Source organism: Psittacula echo, assembly GCF_963264785.1.
Source record: "Psittacula echo genome assembly, chromosome: 5".
NCBI classification, from domain to species: domain Eukaryota; kingdom Metazoa; phylum Chordata; class Aves; order Psittaciformes; family Psittacidae; genus Psittacula; species Psittacula echo.
Genome location: NC_137739.1, coordinates 86,117,619 through 86,137,293, shown reverse-complemented (window position 1 = coordinate 86,137,293; position 19,675 = coordinate 86,117,619). Strand labels below are relative to the sequence as shown.

General features: G+C 43.0%; 1 protein-coding gene across 1 annotated transcript; it reads left to right on the top strand.

The window, feature by feature from the left end:
• Positions 1–35: 35 nt before the first annotated feature.
• ACCS (1-aminocyclopropane-1-carboxylate synthase homolog (inactive)) lies at positions 36–13,404 on the top strand. Its single transcript, XM_080619633.1, has 14 exons — positions 36–233; positions 1,668–1,727; positions 4,751–4,821; positions 5,324–5,393; positions 6,362–6,428; positions 6,850–6,947; positions 7,560–7,637; positions 8,857–8,957; positions 9,641–9,730; positions 10,697–10,742; positions 10,891–11,032; positions 11,635–11,777; positions 12,155–12,308; positions 12,823–13,404. The coding sequence occupies exons 1-14, from the start codon at positions 51–53 to the stop codon at positions 13,119–13,121; spliced, it is 1,602 nt and encodes a 533-aa protein (XP_080475759.1). The 5' UTR covers positions 36–50; the 3' UTR covers positions 13,122–13,404.
• Positions 13,405–19,675: the final 6,271 nt, after the last annotated feature.

Genomic DNA, 19,675 nt, shown 5'->3' with positions numbered 1-19,675 from the left:
AAGCCCGAGGCACTTCTGAAACACGGAAGGGAGGAGGAGACCTGCAGGAGATGAGGGCTCGGCCGCTATCCGAGAGGAGGGTTGACATGCACGGCTTCTGCAGCCCCAGCGACTTCCAGAGAAGCCCCTACCTCTCTGCTCGTGGCAACATTGCCAGCATCTTCCGTGGCTCCACGGAGGAAGGGTACAAAGCTTATCATGCTGACAAGTATGATGAAGACAAGAACCCCAATGTGAGTGAGCACCTCAAAGTATCCTTGCTAGGATTAAAGATTTCCTAGAGGTTTGCTAACAGATATGCTAAAAACAGTGGAGCTTTTTGGTCTCCCTAATACACGGCAGGTCAAGCTGTTTGTTTGGAGAAGAGAAAAAGTAGTTTTGCAGATGATCTGGATATCAAAGATGAGCACCATGTTCAGCTCAGGTTTGCAAGCTCTTCGTTTCCCTATGGGGGAGATAATAGCAATAGTAGACCTTGACAGAGGAAAGAAATCTGCAGGAACAAACAGAGCCTCCTGTTTCTCCTCTGATTGTATCAGATTATTGCAGGTGATGGATGCAGGAGATACAACTAAGTAGACTTTTTTAAATTACTTTTAACTAACGGTGCTTTATCTGCCTTACCACACCTCTGCTCAGTTGTAAGTAGCTCATCGGACCCCCCTTGTGGCATGAAGGCAAAGTATTACCAGCAACGATAGGAAATGTAAATAATGATCCATCTGTGCATTACTTTTAAATAGATCCTGTCTTCAGATACTGAATTGCTTGAAACTTTTAAAATGTTCTATTATTACCCCTGATGTAGTCACACTGTGTTGGGAGGTGAAAACTAGACTTTTAAGATAGAAAAACACAAGTGAAGTTTTTGATACGAGGTGCGTTATGATGCGAAAACTGCCTTTTCCACCGGCTGTTGTCTGTGTAAGTGGTGGCTTTTTAAGCAAATACCTAAAGTTGGACTTGTAACTTCAGTAACATCATAAATGTACAGTTGCTTAAATTTTCTTTTCTTTAAAGATTTATTTACTCAACTTATTCTAATAGTGAAAATGTGCTAGTAGGTTTGAACTCTTCAAGGTCTGATGTAGTGCTGAATAAGCAAGGTCATATCCTAAACCTGGAGCTTTAGGGTCATCTCTCCAGAGGGGAAAATTTAGTGTTTCAACCACTTTTTCATGACTACTGTTCAGGTGGTTTCTCAGCAAATCAGTGGAGTGGAATGGTAATGACTGATAAACAAATGCTTTTAGATAAAGAATCATGGAATGGTTTGGGTTGGAAGGGACCTTAAACCTCACTCAGTTCCAACCCCTGCCATGGGCAGGGACCCCTTCCACTAGAGCAGCTTGCTCCAAGCCCCTGTGTCCAACCTGGCCTTGAACACTGCCAGGGATGGGGCAGCCACAGCTCCTCTGGGCACCCTGTGCCAGCACCTCAGCACCCTCACAGGGAAGAGCTTCTGCTTAAGAGCTCATCTCGATCTCCCCTCTGTCAGCTTAAAGCCATTCCCTTTGTCCTGTCACTACATGCCCTTGTAAAAAGTCCCTCTCCAGATTTCTTGTAGCCCCCTGAAGGGTAGCAAATTATTTAGTGAAGTGATAGCTAAAGTGATTTATGCACCTGTTTTTGTATCTATAAACAATAAGTTACTTCTTTTTTTCTAGGGTATAATAAACTTTGGCACCAGTGAGAATAAACTCTGCTTTGACCTGATGTCTAAGCGGGTAAGTCCTATTCCAAACAGAAACATTGAACATTGAATTTGCTCTATAGTTCCTCCTTGGTGCTTGCACTTTCCTGGAGTTACTGCTGTTGCTTAAGTTTGTCTGGCAAAGCTTTTCGTTGTCAATTTTTCATATGTTGGAAGGCACTTTTGAATCCAGCTATTTGTACACTTATGTATGTTATTTTTCCAGGAGGAGAGGAGCAAGGGTGTTCTTCTGTTCCTCTTCATGATGAGTTTTCCCTTTTGGCTCAGAAAACGAAATGAAACTAAGATGCATTTTATTTTCTCCTGCTGTCAGTAGCTAATTTAATACAGAGGTTTTCAGATTAGGTTTGATCTTGATTTAATTTCAAGGATCTTCACATCTGCCCATTATAAAGTCACACGATTTGGACACCCGGTTGTCAACTTACACAAAGTGTGTGAGAGTGGCAGCAGTGAATGGTGGCAGCCCTTGAAACCTTTCAAAATCAGACTGGGTCAGCTGCTCCCTGCTCACTTTGTTCAGTTGCACCCTCAAAAAGCAGGAAAAAGAGAAAACAACAGAAATGTGCTGTAGAGGAATGTTTCTTGGTTTCATTAAAATCACTGCCCAGGAGCATCCTGCGAGGTAGGCCGGCAGCACAACTCCTACCTGAAGTCATCTGTGGGGAGGGAAATCAGCCTCTGTGATTTGAAGGTCATGGTTGCTCCCTTTCCTCCATTTCCCACCCTCAAAATGATCCTTGTTTTATTTCTGCCTGCCATCCACTGACTGGGGGGGACGCTACCCCGCTGCTCCGCCTTCCAGCTAAAAGAACAGGTAAGGCAGAGCTGGTGCCTGCACGGAAAAGGTGCCTTCTAGGCTGTGTAGATGGTACCTTCCTTCTTTCACTGTCCTCTCCCCTTAAACTAACACCAAGCCTGCAGTAAGTAGTGCAGAGGGAGATGGTGTCAGCTGCATCTTAATTAGCCTTGTTATGAAAATGAGGCTTTGTGGGCTGTAGTGAGATGAGCCATCACGCTTGTGGCCACAAGCTGAATAAAGATATTGTTGCCAGCTTCTCAGTTATCACAGCCTGGAGTTACAGTGTGGATTCACTGAATGCAGCACCGTGTGGGATTGTAGGCAAGTGATTTGTTGCTATTTGTGATAATAAATACTTACCGTTTCTACTGAGTAACTTATCAGATTCCTGTCTTCAACTTTTGACCCTAAAGTTAGAGAATGTTTTGTGGCATAAGATCTCAGATGATCTTCCTTTCATAGAACCATAGAATCAACCAGGTTGGAAAAGACCTTTAAGATCATCAAGTCCAACCATTCCCCAGCACTGCCAAGGCCACCACTAACCCATGGCAATGAGGGCCTCATCTCCACGTTGTGTGAACACTTTCAGGGACGGTGACTGCAGCCCTGCCCTGGGCAGCCTGTTCCAATGCCTGAGCACCCTTTGGGGAAGGAATTGTTCCTCATCTCCATCTAAACCTGCCCTGGTGCAGCTTGAGGCCGGTTCCTCTTGTCCCATCCCTTGTTCCTTGGGAGCAGAGCCCAGCCCCTCCTGGCTCCGTCCTCCTGTCAGGCAGTTGTAGGGAGTGTAAGGCCCTCCCTGAGCCTTCTCTTCTCCAGACTGAACCCCCCAGGTCCCTCAGCCCTTCCCCATCACACTTGGGCTCCAGGCCCTGCACCAGCTCCGTTGCCCTTCAGTTGACCCATCTGTTTTCCTTACCCTTTAAGGGTTCTCCTCTTTATTATAGTAGCTTTTGAAAAGCTCTGCTGATACATTTCATGTTGCATCCTCTAGATAAGTTTAGGAGATCTAAAGGAGGCACAGTTCTGTGCTACATAGGCTTCAAGAACATCTGCAGCACAGTAAAGGAATTTAATCCTATACTACCAGGTTGTAATTCTGCATGGGATAAGGACAGTGTCTTTAAGCTCCAGAGCTTGGCACCAGTTATTAAAACACCAGTACACAATATTGTGGGTTTGTTATCACGTGAGAAACTTTCACACTGCATGTTGAATTTCCCTCCTCCTTCACTATCACCTATTTCTAGTGTCCTCCCACTCTCACCTCTTCTAATATTAACTCATAGATTTGGTTGCCATTAAATATTTAGAAGGTACATTGTACATAATACTTGTTTATGCCTTCATGTAGAATGTTCTCTCCTTTCTGCTTGTATCACCACTGTGCTTTCTCTTGCAACTTCATAGAACTGGATTATGCGAAACCCTGATATTTACAACCTTGAAAATATTTAGATGAAAGCAGTGTGCGTACTTTATCTAAATATGAACATTAAGAAGGGCTCCACAATTTGGGTGAATCTGGTTTTGAGGTCACAATGAACTGCCCATAAGGAACAAAGGGCCTGCCCTAGGGAAGAATTATTTAGAAGTTTTTTCTCCTGTCTTTTGAAAGCTCCTGTTATACTTTAACACTTACCACATTTATCAGAATTACAGACCTGAAGGAGCTGCAGTTAACTTGGAACTGAGACAGAAATAAAAGCTAGAATTCATTAAAAAACACTATATTGCAACTTTATTAAAGACAATGTCTATCTGACTGTGATTCAAACTCCTTTCTATCTTTTTCTGATAGCCTAGAGCTGAGCTTGCACAACTGTGACTTACTTTTCAGCTGAAAGCTGTTGTCCTCAGAGCTTGGCTGAAACATGCTTTGGGACTCTGCGTTGCTTCTCTTGCTGACAAAGTCTTCTGCAGGCACCTTCCTTATGGGTGCCGTGTGTGTTGCCCATTCTGCATCCCTTTTATATATCTCTGTGTAGAGAAGTTCTGGCTGCAGTAACTTAGCCCATACTTCATATGACCTGAAGTTATCACTGATCAATTTGCTGGTCTTTGCTTCTCCAAGCTGCATTAATTTTGATGGTCAGTGGCTTTCTCAATCCAGTTTTACAGCTGTTGAAGTTGCACATGTGTGTGTGTATGCACAGGCATGTACCTGTATATGGATCTCGTCTATCTCCATGTTTCCAATATCACTGATGAGTTCTTCTTGTTGCTTGCAGCTGACACAGACTGACATGAATCTGATGGAGCCTCCACTGCTTCAGTATCCCGACTGGACAGGACATATGTTGTAAGTCTTCCATAACTCTTTTTGACTTCTTGTCTGATAAGCAGAATGAATGAATGCAAACCACTTTTGTAGGTCATTTAATCATCTTTTTCTTTCCAAAACTATAAATTACCAGTTCATCCAGTTAAAAATCATTTTATGTGACAGAAGATACAAATTTTCTAAAGCAAACACAGTTTTAAAAGCACTGTATGCATTAACAAACTAGGTAGCTCCAAACAGTTCATTGAAACATGGTGAACACTTGGAGACTTTAATCCTTCTCTTCTATGCCTTGATTAAAGCTCATCAGAAATGTATGCACCATTATAGACATTATCCATGACACCTTTGCCGTGTATGAAAGTAGTGTCTCTGGCATGGGCCTGAGCTGTCCTGTTTTCTAGCTATTTTCACCAGCCTTTACTATGCCCTGGCTTTATTTTCCTGAGATGTGGACCTGGGGAAGCCCAGCCTCTTGGAGAATAAGCTGAATCAATGTTTGCTTTTGTGTCTTTCTCAGTTTACGGGAGGAAGTGGCTCGATTTTTGACCTATTACTGCAAGGCCCCTGCACCTCTTAAGGCAGAAAATGTGGGTAACCCACTTTCCATTGGTGTCTGTTCTAATGTGTTGCCATTTGTTGTCAAATAGTTTCATCTTCTTTTTTTTTTAACAAATGATTTGGTAAGATGACAGCCTTTAATCATGTAAACGGGACTGATTCATAGCCACTGCAGTAGCTGCTGATGCACACTTCAGCCAAAACACTTTGGGTCTACTGTATATATTCGCTATGCTTCACTGTTGTGTGCCAGCTCCTTATGCCAGTGCTCTGAGTGGGACTTTGTGTTTGTATCTTCTTATTCTTTCCTGGGACCTAGTGTGCCTGTATCCCTCAGCCTTGACAAAGAGTGCTCATTGTTTCAGTTGAGTTGAATTTGGTCCCATTCCACTGTTATACCTCAGGACAAAAGTCAGTTTTGTCCTGTAACGGCTGATGCAGCCATTGCTTTTCTGGCTGCAGTAGTTCAGCAGAAGCCCATGCTTCATGTGAACTGAAGTTTGCTGACCACTGCTTCTCCAAGGCAGCAGATTCTGCCTGGTGCTTGAAGTGAAACTCATAGGATGTGTGAGCATCTGTCTTCTGGAAGCAGGAGTCAAACCTGCTCCCGTACAAGACGGTGATCCCACTTTTGCACACGTTTGGCAAGAGCTCTGAGCTGCTGTTGCCATGAACAGATGATAACACAATATTAGATGATGAAAAGTAGTTTGCTTTTCTAGCAGTTCAGAACTACTCCAGATTTTTTTTCCCTATTTAAAAGCCTACTCTTTTTCTATTGCTTATTAGAATCAGGAACGGCAGCAGGACAAAGTGTTTCTGAAGCAAAGAACAGGATTGAAGTTATTTCTGGTGGAAGTGGGATTCAGCAGGAAAATTCTGGGAACTAGGGAATTGGGGAGAAAATATGTTTTAGTGATATGGTCAGAAATTACTATATTATAGCGTTTTCTTTCTATGGACAGATGTATCACTGACTTCTCTCTTTCTTCTGTAGGTCATCGTTTTAAATGGTTGTGGCTCTTTATTTTCTGCATTAGCTACAGTCCTGTGTGATCCAGGGGGTAAGTGGATGGCTGGGAGATGGTTTTAATGTTTATTTTTGCTGGGAAATAACGAGTCACTCTGTTTCAATATTGTCTATGAGAAGTGAAGTAGTGGAACTGGCATTGTTCTTAATTCATGCAAGATTGTGCTGTGAAATTAATCATCTCCATGACCTCCATGTCGTGCACTCACACCTAGTGTTTTGACCACTGTTTTTGTGGTTGTTAGAACTAAACGTGGGCTATACGCATATCTTACCTGGGTTCTTGCAGAAGATAAAAGAACTAATGTAAGAATAAAGCGCAGGAAATGGCAGCAACAATACAGTGGTTCCAGAGGGCACAGCTATAAAACAGCTTCCATGTTTAGCTGAAATACGTTAGAAGAGAGAGAAGAACTGTGACCTGTTGATAACCAACCTTGTTTTCTTGGTTCCAGAAGCTGTTCTGATTGCTACTCCCTTTTATGGTGGTATCACCCAGAGTGTCTTCCTCTATGGTAATGTCAAGCTGGTGTATGCCTATTTAGACAGTAAGGTAAGATCTGAAGGAATACCAACCAGTTGACAAATAATTGATACTGGAAAGTGCCAAGCTTTGGGAACCTCTGAAACCAGTCCTCAAAACAAGAGTGGGCTGCAGCCTGTGGACATTGTCCCAATTTATTGCTGGGAAGTTGGGCACATGATTTGCAAGGAAGTTGGTTGAGATCATAAATCTGGATTCCAGATTTTGTCCTTTTCTTGTATCTTACTCCCAATGACGGTTCCTGAGAGGGAAAAAATGGCCATTTTGAGCCTTGGAGACAGAAGTATGTACTGTCCTACTAAAAATGATCCCAGGGTGGAAAAGTAGATGGAGATCTTGCATTGTTTTAGTTGTTCAAGGATAAGCAGAGAATTCTTTGTGCTTCCAGCCTACGGTGAAGATATTTCTTTGACTTTATTTATTTGTTATCTCTGCAGTATAAAAGGGTAAGAAGATGGAACTAGATGATCTTAAGGTCCTTTCCATCCCTAACTATTCTATGATTCTAAGATGTTCCCAGGTCATTGTTGTTGGGTTCTTTTGGGGAACATTTCTCAGGGGATTGGCTCAAGACTCTATTGAAATAACTTAGCCTTTTTTTATCCTTGTGATGTCTTTCAGGTTACTGGAACAAGCACTCGGCCTTTTCAGCTTACAGTGGAAAAACTGGAAAAGGCCTTACAGAATGCCCGGGCAGAGGTGAGTTTAGCTGAGCTTCACATCATCAGTAAAGACTACAGTATGTTTGAGGTGGCACGTCCCAGAAGTGGCCTTGATGATCAACACCTAGCCCATGGCTTTCCAGTTGTCCTTATAGACAACCTAAGATCAGGCAAACTGAGGGGCAGTCTTAGGGGGAGCCCCCCACTGTTGTGTAAACCAGGAGTACCAGGCCATTCACAAAGCACTGGAAGCCTTTCATATCACACACAAAAAGTACTTGGACGTGCACTAGAAAGTAGGCACTACCCAAGGTTTATCCTTCAGGAAGGCCAGCTGAGTTACCCCGAGATTGACTGCTCTGCACAGTAGTGCACTTGATTCCACTAAGAACACCAAGAGATTTTGCAAGTGGGTAAGAGGTGCAAATCTAGAGAATAAGTATCATCTTTCTGATGAGTTAGTCGGTAAGTTTTGATGTTGTCCTAAGCCCTGTGTATGTTTAGCTGCACCTTTAGATCATTACCAGCTCTGACATCTTCATAGAATCATAGAATAGTTAGGGTTGAAAAGGACCTTAAGATCATCCAGTTCCAACCCCCCTGCCATGGGCAGGAACACCTCACACTAAACCATGGCACCCAAGGCTCTGTCCAAACTGGCCTTGAACACTGCCAGGGATGGAGCACTCACAACCTCCCTGGGCAACCCATTCCAGTGCCTCACCTCCCTCTCAGTAAAGAATTTCTTCCTTAGATCCAATCTAAACTTCCTCTGTTTCAGTTTGAACCCGTTACCCCTTGTCCTATCACTACAGTCCCTGATGAAGAGTCCCTCCCCAGCATCCTTATAGGCCCCCTTCAGATACTGGAAGGCTGCTATGAGGTAGCTCAAATTCCCGTCTTTCTTGGCACATTCATGGACAATCTTCAGTAATTTGTGACTTCCCAAGTTCTCCTCCATGCTGAGAGCATCTTTGTCATCATTGGTTGACCAAATAGCAACAGTTGTGTCAGTGTCCCTCTTCAAAACCATAGATTCAGTCTATAATCTTGTCCTCAGTTCACTTTGTAAGTGATATAATAGTAAAAAAACCCCCTTAATTTGTGGTTCAAAGCTTTCTCATACAATCTAACCTCTGAGGTGAAAAGTCACATTGGAGGCTTAAGGGAATCTTGTGTCACGCTCAAGTAAGAGGTACTAAAAATCTCTCCCATGATGTGTGCCACCTTATTACTGCTTTATTTGTGTTCTGCAGGGTGTCACTGTAAGGGCTTTAATTCTTCTGAATCCCCAAAATCCCCTTGGGGACATCTACTCCTTGTCAGAGCTACGGGATTACCTGGAATTTGCTAAAAGGTATGTCAGTTCGGGAGGCTGAGGCATCCTGAGTCGGATACGGCTTCAGGAATATGACGAATTACTCAATGTCCCCGACTTTATCTGCGAATATCTTTTTAAGTCAGGCAACCAATCTATTCTTCACACACAACAGTGGGCTTAAGAGGGGAAGGAGTAGTGGGAACAAGGGAACATGGGCCATTCAGTCATCTAGAGTGGCAAAGCAACTTGCAACAAGGAATGCAAGTTTTATTTGGTGGTGGTGCTAGCAAATATTATGGTGCTGTGCTTCCCTGGTAGGAACCCGAGTTCCTTTCCTCACAATTTCTCTGTGCAAAGACAAATGTATGACTGTGGGTTCCCAGTTTTGTCCTGGATCATGGATACTCTCTGAGATTCAGAATCTGAGGGGGTTGCTGATACAACTTATTCTAGATGAGCAGTACAGGAATTAATATTCACTAGTGCATTGGAAATGACTGAAGTTTTATCTCATTACATGGTTGCAGTGGGTGACAGGGGAATATATCTCAGAGCACTTCCATGTACACAACGGACCTTCTGAGTTGTGAGAAAAATGCTTCTGCAAAATGAAGTGTCCCTCTTCTTTGTATAAAGCAAGTCTTTGCAGGCCTGAATTTATCTCTGCTTCTAACCCAAAAGCAGCCTTCTTTTGTAATGTCCGTTTTGTCCTTTTGCAGACATGAATTGCATGTGATAGTAGATGAGATCTACATGCTGTCAGTTTTTGATGAGTCAGCCACGTTTCACAGTGTCCTGGGCATGGACAGGTAAAATCAGCTCCTACTTCCCTGGCCATCTTCCAGTGACAGTTCACCATGATGCCTTGCTGAGAACTTGTGACTGGAAGTTAAGTCATGAGCTCACACATTCTGAGTCTGCCTTATGCCCATTCCTTCCTTTTTGTCATTTCTGAATGGCAAATGTGTTTTGGCAAGTGAAAAATGGTGGTTAGTTTTCTGTTGGGGTATGCTTTTCAGTGTGTACTTTGGTATTTGCTTGTGACAGTCCCCAAAGCTACAAAGAGTTGTTTTATGTGTTAAGAATGAGGCTTTTCTTCCTACCTAAATTTGTTACCTCTTTCCCACTCTTCATTTGATGCCTGTAAGGACTTCCTGTTGCTGTTTGCTTTCTTGTTTCACATTAGTCATGGATCATGGTGTTATTACAGGCTGGAGGATTGGTTTTGTTAGGTAGTGATTTAATGAGATCAGAAACGTCAAATCTCACCTTTTAAAAATATGGTGGATTTTTGTTTGGTTTTCTTTGGGTGGATTTGTTTCTTTGCCTTTAATTTCTAGTTTTCACCCATTATGCCATCTTTTTGTTCATGTTCAATTGCAAGGAAATCAAATATACCTGGTTATGTGTTAGCTCAGTGTTGCTGGGCTTGGATGTAAAAGAAAATAACTTAATTCTTGGCAAATACATTGGCACAAGCCTGATTTCCGGCATTCTAGGTACAAGCTTTGGATGTGCAGGAAATCTGCTCATGAAATACAGCACTTGCAGGTATCTGTACATCTGTAATACTTTAACTTGTGTCTAGAACTAGTTCTAGGGAGTTCCTGTCTTCTAAGGTTAGGTGAGATTTGCATTCTCCCTACTTGACTGATGTTCTGTGCTGCACTGTCATTGTGTAATGCTGCCTCTCTGTTTCTGCAATGCTGCACTGGTGATCCAAAAGCTTCAGCACCTATGAAACTAACTGCCCATCTGCATCCTTCTACATACAGATTGCCTGATCCACAGCGGACTCATGTGATGTGGGGAATAACCAAGGTGAGTGCTGGTTGCCATCATGCCGTGGCTCCCAGCTGGTAGCATTGGCCTGGTGTCCTCAGGTTCCTCGTGCTGGAAGGAACAAGGCAGTAGTAATAGGATCCTGGTCTTCCTGTGTAATAAAGTAGTCTCTCTATGTCTTCTGCAGGATTTTGCTGTCTCTGGGATTCGTTTTGGTACTTTATATACAGAGAACCAAGATGTTGCTAATGCAGTGGCTTCTTTGTGTTATTTCCATGGGGTTTGTGGACCTGTCCAGCACAAGGTTGCACAGCTGCTTAGAGACAGAGGTAAGTCAGTAGCCCCATGTGTGATCCTCTGCTGTTCTGTGCATCTTTGGACCTGGGGCATCCCTCTCCCCCTTACCTTTCCAAGTGCTCTCCTGTTTGTGCAGCTTGATGACAGTCTTCTGTAATCCTGAAGCTGCCCATATAACACAAGGCTGATGTTTCTGCAGAAAAGGACCATTTCTGCAGAGCTCCTGATCAGCAGAATTAGAGGAGCAGCTTATTGTGATAGCTGTTTGTATAGAAATAGCCAGTGTTGTGTAGAACTAGCTGAGCAGAAACAAAGAATTAGAACTCGTGGGATGAAGGAAATGGAACTGGATTTCTAGCTTTGCCTTGAATGGAGTGTTAAACACTCCACAACAACTAAGAGCTATGAATGTAGGGTAACTTCTTTAGGGAGGTCAAGAAGATACTCTGCTGCACAGACTTGAAACTGCTAACTAGTTCTTGCCCGTCTTTTTGCTATTTGAGGAAGAAGGAAACAAATAGAGGAGGTGAAGGGTGAGATGGAAAAAGGCACTGTGAGTGTTTTGGAAACTCAAACAGATGTGAATTCTTTCACAGTTTGTGATTTGTTTTCTTCATTTTCTCTTTCTGGTCAGATTGGATCAACCAGGTCTATCTGAGGGCCAACCGTGCCCGCCTAAAGGCTGCCCATACGTATGTGACAGATGAGCTGAAGACTCTTGGAGTTCCTTTCCTCAACCGCAATGCAGGCTTCTTTGTCTGGATTGATTTCCGAAAGGTTGGTAGTCTTAGGGCAGGCTTCTCCTGGGGTGAGGGCAGGCACGTGGTGCAGCTGCATCTGAAGGAAAGCTTACTATTGTGATAAGCAGTTTGTTTCAACAACTCTGTTGTCTGATGAGCAGAGGGAAGGCTGCCTGGTATTTGTGTCCGTTCTTTTCCTTCTGTCTCTCTCTGCATTTCCCTCCCTGCAGGAATCTCACTGCTCTCAAGCCACTTTCCTCCCCATTTCTTCCTTTATATCACAACTGCTATACGTCAGAGGTAAAAGGTGTCTCCCTGGCCTTTGCAGACCTCATGGGAATCACAAATTCATGAGGATCTCAGTGATATACCATGTATGTTACTAATCTCTGGTCTTTCTGCTGACTCTCCCAGTACCTTAAGACAGGCACATTTGAGGAGGAAATGCTGCTCTGGAAGCGTTTTCTGGATAACAAGGTCCTCCTGTCCTGTGGTAAAGCCTTTGAGTGTAGTGAGCCTGGATGGTTCCGCATCATCTTTGCTGACAAAACCCACCGGCTGCAGTTAGGTCAGTAATCTCTTTTTCTTTCGTCAGAATTTCTGTTTCTTCCTCTCTTTAATCCTAAACTTACCCTATTGTCATTATCCTCTTGTCTCCTCAGTTTTTCCTCCGTTTATTATGAAGTCATAGGATAGTTAGGGTTGGAAAGGACCTTAAGATCATCCAGTTCCAACCCCCCTGCCATGGGCAGGGACACCTCACACTAAACCATGGCACCCAAGGCTCTGTCCAACCTGGCCTTGAACACTGCCAGGGATGGAGCATTCACAACCTCCCTGGGCAACCCATTCCAGCGCCTCACCACCCTCTCAGTAAAGAATTTCTTCCTTAGATCCAATCTAAACTTCCTCTGTTTAAGTTTGAGCCCATCACCCCTTGTCCTATCGCTACAGTCCCTGATGAAGAGGAAATCTCTGAGTCCCTTTCCTTTCACCCTTTGAAGTTTTTTCTGGATTGGTTGGGTATGGGGACACTTACAACTTAAACTAATCCACTCATGTTTCTCCTTCTGTCACTGCAGGTATGCAACGGATCCGCAAGGTGTTGGAAGAGCGGGAGCAGGAGATACTGGCTGAGGAGAAGGAGCAGCCTTGTCAGTCAGAACAGGATGGCAAAGCAGATAGCACAGATGAAGTCATTTTTGTGTCCCGCCACCAGGAGCCTACCAGTGCCAGTAGCTCCAACCTTGGTGACCTTATTGGCCTCCTGCAGCAACAGATGCGTTCATCTGACTGGTTACAGAAGAATACAGCCGAGCAGTTTGCCCAGGAAAAGCCAGAGATCTATGATGTGTTCAGCAAACTGGTGGGGAAGCAATAAGGGGTCAGTGCCTTCAGGGACTTTCCTGAGCAGTGCCTGACCCTGGCCCCTTAAAAGCTCAACAGTGACTTCCAGCAAATAATATATTTTCTGTATAGCAAGAAAATCACTTTGTAAAACCCCTCCTCTCCCCCCCGTTTGGAGATCTCTAATTTGTATTATATAGGTGCATTCCTTGGGTTGGGGTGAGGATAGGGAATGGTGGGGGTCTTGTTCGCCTGCTGCCCCCTGACCTGCAGCATCATTGTATTTTGTATTTCATTTCTAATGAATATGCTCTTAACTCTCTTATAAGGTCCTGTGGTGTCATTTTTTCATGCTGTTTATTTTATGCTTTCCAGAAAGATGGAGACTTGAGATGGTTAAAACGTGTAAAGTTTGCCTTTTCCTCAATGATGAACAGGTATAACTATTTCAAGGCCATAAGATGACTGCTTTCTCAAGGAGGTGTTTTTGGGCACTAGAACCCACTGTCAGTCCTAACCTAGCCTCAGCTCAGGGTAGACAAGCACGTGTATGGGTTCAGCTTCATGGGTAAAGCTTTTCGTCTTGAGTTGGTTTCCAGTCTAACCTCGGGTCAGACCATATCCAACACCCTTGCTTGGTGAAGTGCCCATTTTTGTTTATATCCTTCATTTCTGTATTCATATAAGCAAACAGCATCCATTGGCCGCTTGGCACAGTGTCCACCAAAGAGCTAAGAATGGAGAGGTGACTGAAAGTAGATGTTCTTTCTGCAGCCCATGGGCTTCTAAGGTGGCACCTCCCACCATTTTCAAGGTAACTAAGGCAATGTTTTAGCTATATTTGTCAATTTGCAGGGTATTTTTTTGACTAAACACTATTTTTCAGTCTCCTTCCTCCCTTTTCCATATTAAAAGACACTGTTTCCTGTAATGGTGGTACAGTATTTCAGTTGGGAAGTCTCCTTCACAGTTACAATGCTCTAATTTCTGGTACTATACAATTTTAGCTGTCTTAAAGTAATTTAAGGTGTTTTTTTCTGCGTACATATTAATCCAGAGTTCAAGGAACTTGCCCATGAAAACTGAATGGAAGTGTGCTGTTGTCCTCCTGTAATTTGTGCTGAGTTTCATCCTGGTGGCATTCTGGAATCTGTTTATATAATGAGTTAAAGAGGTGAAAGGTAAAGTTTAGGCTAAATTCAGTGCTGTCAAAGCAGTTGGAATATGCTCATCTCAAGTGAAGAATCACCTTCTTCTGATCAAGCCTCCAATATCAAACTGGAAAGGCACAGAAAAAATCTTTGCATCATCTGGATAATTTAGGAGGAGGATAGTATTGAGAGTTAACAAGAAATCCGGATTATTCTTTGGTTCAATATTCAAGTAAACCAGCTTTCATTTTACAGTTACTTTGTGAGGTGAGATGTCAGTGCCTGATGCCTCACAGAGGCACCATTGTGGCTTTGTTGGTTTTGTAGGGCACTGTAGATTTGGGCAGGTGGGCATATCATACTGAGCGACAAAAGCATATGTCTGTATCATAAACCAAATTACCAAGGCATAGGTAGCAAATAAGAAATGCAACTGCACTTTGGTGAGGTGATGGTGGAGAATTGCCTGGACAGAGATGGAGTCTGACCAGTGGCTGAGGAGAAGATGGTGCTGCATGTAACTGGTCCCTCTCTTTTATGCCAGCAATGAGGCAAGGCTGGTGATTGGGAAGATGAGTACAAGCAATAGTCATAAGCATCGTATTTGTTTATTAGTTTGGCATTTGTTAATGTACAATATTTTTAAATACATTAATTTTTGGACAGGGCATTGAGCAAGCTGCTCTAGTGGAAGGTGTCCCTTGCCATTGCAGGGGGTTGGAACTGGATGAGCTTTATGGTCCTTTCCAATCCAACCCATTCTATGATTCCATTATACTTTATTTTCCATTTGCTCTCGGGTGTCCGCGAAGAAAGCTATAGCACAAGACAGGTCTCCTTAATGGAACGGGAGGTGAGATGTACAGCTAGAACACAAATGGACATACTGGTTTGCTCCCTCTTACTTATGAATCCAAAGAAGGGTCTGAGAAACAAAAATTTAGGGAGAAAGCTCTATGAAATGAAGAACCAGGTAAGACTCTATAGTTGTTAGTTGAAGTGGTATTTCAGGGGGTTGCTATAACTAACACAACCCATTAATGACTCCTAATTTTCTTTGCTGCTGGTGTTCTGGTCACTCCTGTGATTGGAGTATGTAATTATACAAGAGTAACAATTAGTATAATATGTTTTTCACCCGTTTCTGTGTGGAAGCAGCTAGTAAAGCACACCTCTTCGTCGGAAAGGGTGTAAGACACTAAAAATCCTCACAGCTAATATCATATGGCTCACAGTCATATGATATTGCTGTAACTCAACCCGACAGACACACACTTTTGCATGGAACATTTTCCATGGGTGTTTTTTCAGATTTAACACCTGCTTGAGGAGCTCTCCACTGGGGAATGTCAGCCTGCTCACAGAAACTCAAAATCCGACTGGAAATGGTGCTGGAGAGAAATGTGTTATGAGTCTGCTGTTGGAATAAGCAACATTCATTTTGAAACCCCATAAATCCTGAAAATGGCTTTACTGGTTGAAATGAATTGGAAAACATTTAGAAAGTCCTGTGTATATGTATATAGATGTTAAGTCTGCTCTCCTTTGCTGTAAGAATTCCCTGACAGAAAAGAACGCACAGGCTCTGCCTGTACAAATTGTTTGTTCCTTTTGCTACCTCCATGTTAGATGTTCTCTCTGCTTACTATTTCTCATCATTATTATTAATGGCCTTTTATTCTCTGTGACAAATCTCTACAGGGAAAAAGAAAAAGATAGAGAAATGACTAAGGACTGTCCTCCTCCCCCCCCCCCCCCCATTTCTTTCCTCTTTTTTATGTCAAGCAATAGGCAAACAGAGCAGTACCTGAAATGATTAAGCCAGTCAGATCTGTATTTTTAAAGCCTGCTGCATTTCATCTCAAATAAGTGCCATCAAGATGAGTCTAACACTGTGCCTTCGCTGCTTGTGTCCATTGTAATTAAATAAGATGATAAAAGCCACTTGGCATACAAATTTTGTGTTCAGGTTATCTTTTTTTTTGAGCACAGAGAGGATCCTAAAGGGTTTCATGGTCCTTGCCATGTTCCAGTCTCCATTTTCCTTCCCCTCCATCCCCTTCTTTCTCTATTTCAAGGAAATGGCAAGCATTTTTAGGTTAGAGATGGGAATTTCCAGTACAGCAATGCCCTTGGTCATAGACACTTCCCTAACGTAACATTGCAGGTCTATCCTTGATGTGTCCATGTGGGAGGGGAGAATCTGTGAATCTCCATATTATTAATCTGTCTTACATTGCAGTTAAGTGAACAGCATAGGTGGAGCCCATTCTAACTAAATATTTCTGAAGGATCATGCATGCTTAAGGAATGAATCTGTAAAGATGAGTTTTCCCGTAAGGAAACTTAATATATCCCAAGCAAAATATCCATAAGGACAAATATTCACTATTATCTTAATAGTTCCCTACCTTCAATGAAGAAGGGCAGCTGCTCAAATGTACTGTATGATAGATATCTTCTTTTCTACATAAATGCTAATGCCTTAATTGTTGTCTTTCTCTGTTAGAATGTGTGCAACAGAGTATGTAGCTGGGCTGACTCATGTGTGTTCCCCCCATCCCCATAACCACCCAGGTACTTCAAACCTGCCTTGAGGTCAAATTATCATGAATATTGACAATTTCTCTGCAGCCCTCCTGCAGTTACTTGGTTACAGAATCCCTCTGTTGCTCTCATGCTGCTGGCAGAGCGGTGATTTCATTTCATCAGTGAGATGGTGGCACACAAGGGCTGGATAAAAAACCTCCTCATGGAGCAAGCTACACAAATCATACCCCCCCCCCTACCCCCCGAAAATGTTTGCATCTAAAGTATCCAAAGGGTAAAGCTGCTTTTGCACTTTTAATTGCATATTGCATATGCAGCTATTTTTGTAAGACTGGCTGACCTAACAGGGGATTGCTTTGGTTCTTTCTGAATCATGAAGAACAGGGCAAGGTAACCTACAAGTATATATATATATATATATACAAAAAGGTATGTATTCCACCTGAGAAAATCAGAGTGGTGATGTACACTCATTTCTTCATTCCAATTAACGTTCATTTTATTACTGACTTACATAAAGCACTGCCTGATGACAGGATCCTCCATTATCTGCAGCTGACAAATGTACTGAAGAGTCTGAGATGGTTATAAATACTCTACTTTTTGTCCTCAGTTTGCCGGGATCGGTTATTTTTAGCAAATAGCCAGTCGACCTTATCAAAATGGGGAATCAAAAATAGTCTGGAAAAACACTGCAAGGAAAGGCTATTTTTAGCTCTCTGTCTATTCCCTGCTGCTATCCAGCAAGGTCTGATGGCACAGCTCATGCTCGAGCGCTTAGTTATTCTAGGAGAATGCTTGTCGTGACCTGTTCTTTCCCTGAATACTTCTCTGCAGAAAGCAGCCAATTGATTAAAGATTAATGCATCTGCAAACTGTGACAGCTGAAAGCTTTAGGTGGGAGAAGGATCTACACTGACAGAGTGTTTCTACCTGTATGTTTCTGCCACGTTACAGCTTCTTTGAAGGGAATGCTTGCTTAATTGGATCTCCTCGTGTCTCACATCCCCCGAAGTATATTTACATTTCTTTTTCCTTTCAGTTCAGGAAGGCAGTAGAGGACAGAGAGTTACAGGCATCAGGCAGAGATTGTGTTGACCAGCACTATCATTCACAAACCAGCAGCACTGGAGGTGTATGATGGACTGACTGTAGAGGTAAAACCATGCAATTGGCTGCTAGATACAGTTTATTAATCAGACTGATTATAAACTCAACTGATATAAATGAGGGTATCATCTGGGTGTAAAACATAAACCAAAAGAGGGAACCAAGGCAATGACCTGGCTGTTGCAGTATCTTATTTCCTCTTATACTTAGAAACTTTTTCCTTGAGTCCACTACATTATATATTGGTAGTAGCCATTAACAATTTCTCAGAAGAAAAACCCTGAGCTATGACTTTGTAGTTATGCTATGCCACAGGTTGAAAGTAAGGTGGAAAAGATATCCCCAAGCCATTAGTTTTCCCCTCCATATTTGACTTTTACAACGATCTTTTATTATACAGGTGTTTCCAGAATGTGCTGCTTCCAGCACTGACTGTATAAGGCAGGAGGCTCTCAGAGCATTTCTTTCTCTTCTATATACTGATTACTCCAGCAGAAAATACACGGTGCTGGATGCGACAGCAGGCAAATGTACGGTGTGATGGTAAAGCCCTTAAAGACGAATTCCCAGGTGACCCCCAAAGAGTCATATAAGGCAGGACGTAAAAGGTTAAAGAAAAGAGAGGTGAAACATCTCATTTCTCTTGTGCATTTATAAAAATTGATAGCCCATTATCCAGATGCTGATGAATATTTTTACAAGCTATAAATGGCAACCAGGAGTCTAAAAATAGATGCTGTGCTGCAGACTTGTCTGGCTTAGCTACATCACTAGAATATAAACAGGCTCCCTGGTGTCGTTTCAGGGAACTCTCTGTCAAACCAGACTACATCCTCCATTTTTCTAAAGAAAATAGCTGATGCTGCTTGCATTTCTTTTAGTCCCAGTTTTCAATATAATTGCCTTGCTTTCCCAGTTTTCCTACAGGGATGAAACGATCATCAAGCCTCCATGGATATTTCAGCTGCCATTGATTTGATGCACTTTCTTCTCCCTGACAGAGCAGGGAGGCAGGGGAAGTGCCTGTCGGCACTGCATGGGCTGTGCTCGGTGTTTCCCAGCCCCTCTGGCCACACATGGACCTGCTGATGTCCCCATTACAAAACAGGGCTGTGGTCACCCCTCCCTGGAGCAGTCACATCCAAGCATGGCTCATGCTGAGATGCAGAGATGCAGTGCTTGTCCCAGCAGCCCCAGCACATGAATGCTGCCCCTTTCAATTCGTAAAATCAGACATGATCCATTCACCCTCCAGAAGGAGAGTTCCTGCCTCTGATTTATGAATGGGGCAGCTCACTGCAATTTCAAGCTGATGTGTTAAAGCCATCATATTAAAAGCATTAAGTGCTCTAACAAGAGCTAGTAACTTGTACCAGCATGGGGGGAAAAGCCAGAATCAGTGCTCAGAAAGGATGCTTTAGGATCTTTGAGTCCTTTCTGTTAATGGCTTTGAATGTCACGGGCAGGATGAAGGAGGCAGCAGTGAGTCTAAGGAGAATGCTACATCACCTGCTATGCGACGTGTGTGAGAAGAGGTTGGGAGAAAGAAGACAAAGCACTGCAGTGACAGCATTTCTCCTTTCTTGCTGGAGTACCGAGCTGCCTCTGTGTGTGTATGTGGATGGCTTTGCAGAAAGTGGTTTTTCCCAAGGGCAGGTAAAGGGAAAGAGAACTAACTCACTGCTGACAGGCAACACTGCTTGAGGACACTGTGCTCTGAGAGGCTTATTTTAGAGTTTTAGAGCAGGGATAAGTACAAATTCCCCATCCTTTCACA

Excerpts from the sequence above, each read along its gene's own strand:
- ACCS (XM_080619633.1), top strand. The coding sequence starts at position 51 with ATGAGGGCTCGGCCGCTATCCGAGAGGAGGGTTGACATGCACGGCTTC. Across the intron at positions 6,948-7,559 it reads ATGCCTATTTAGACAGTAAG|GTTACTGGAACAAGCACTCG; the intron begins GTAAGATCTGAA and ends GATGTCTTTCAG. Across the intron at positions 11,778-12,154 it reads TCTGGATTGATTTCCGAAAG|TACCTTAAGACAGGCACATT; the intron begins GTTGGTAGTCTT and ends TGACTCTCCCAG.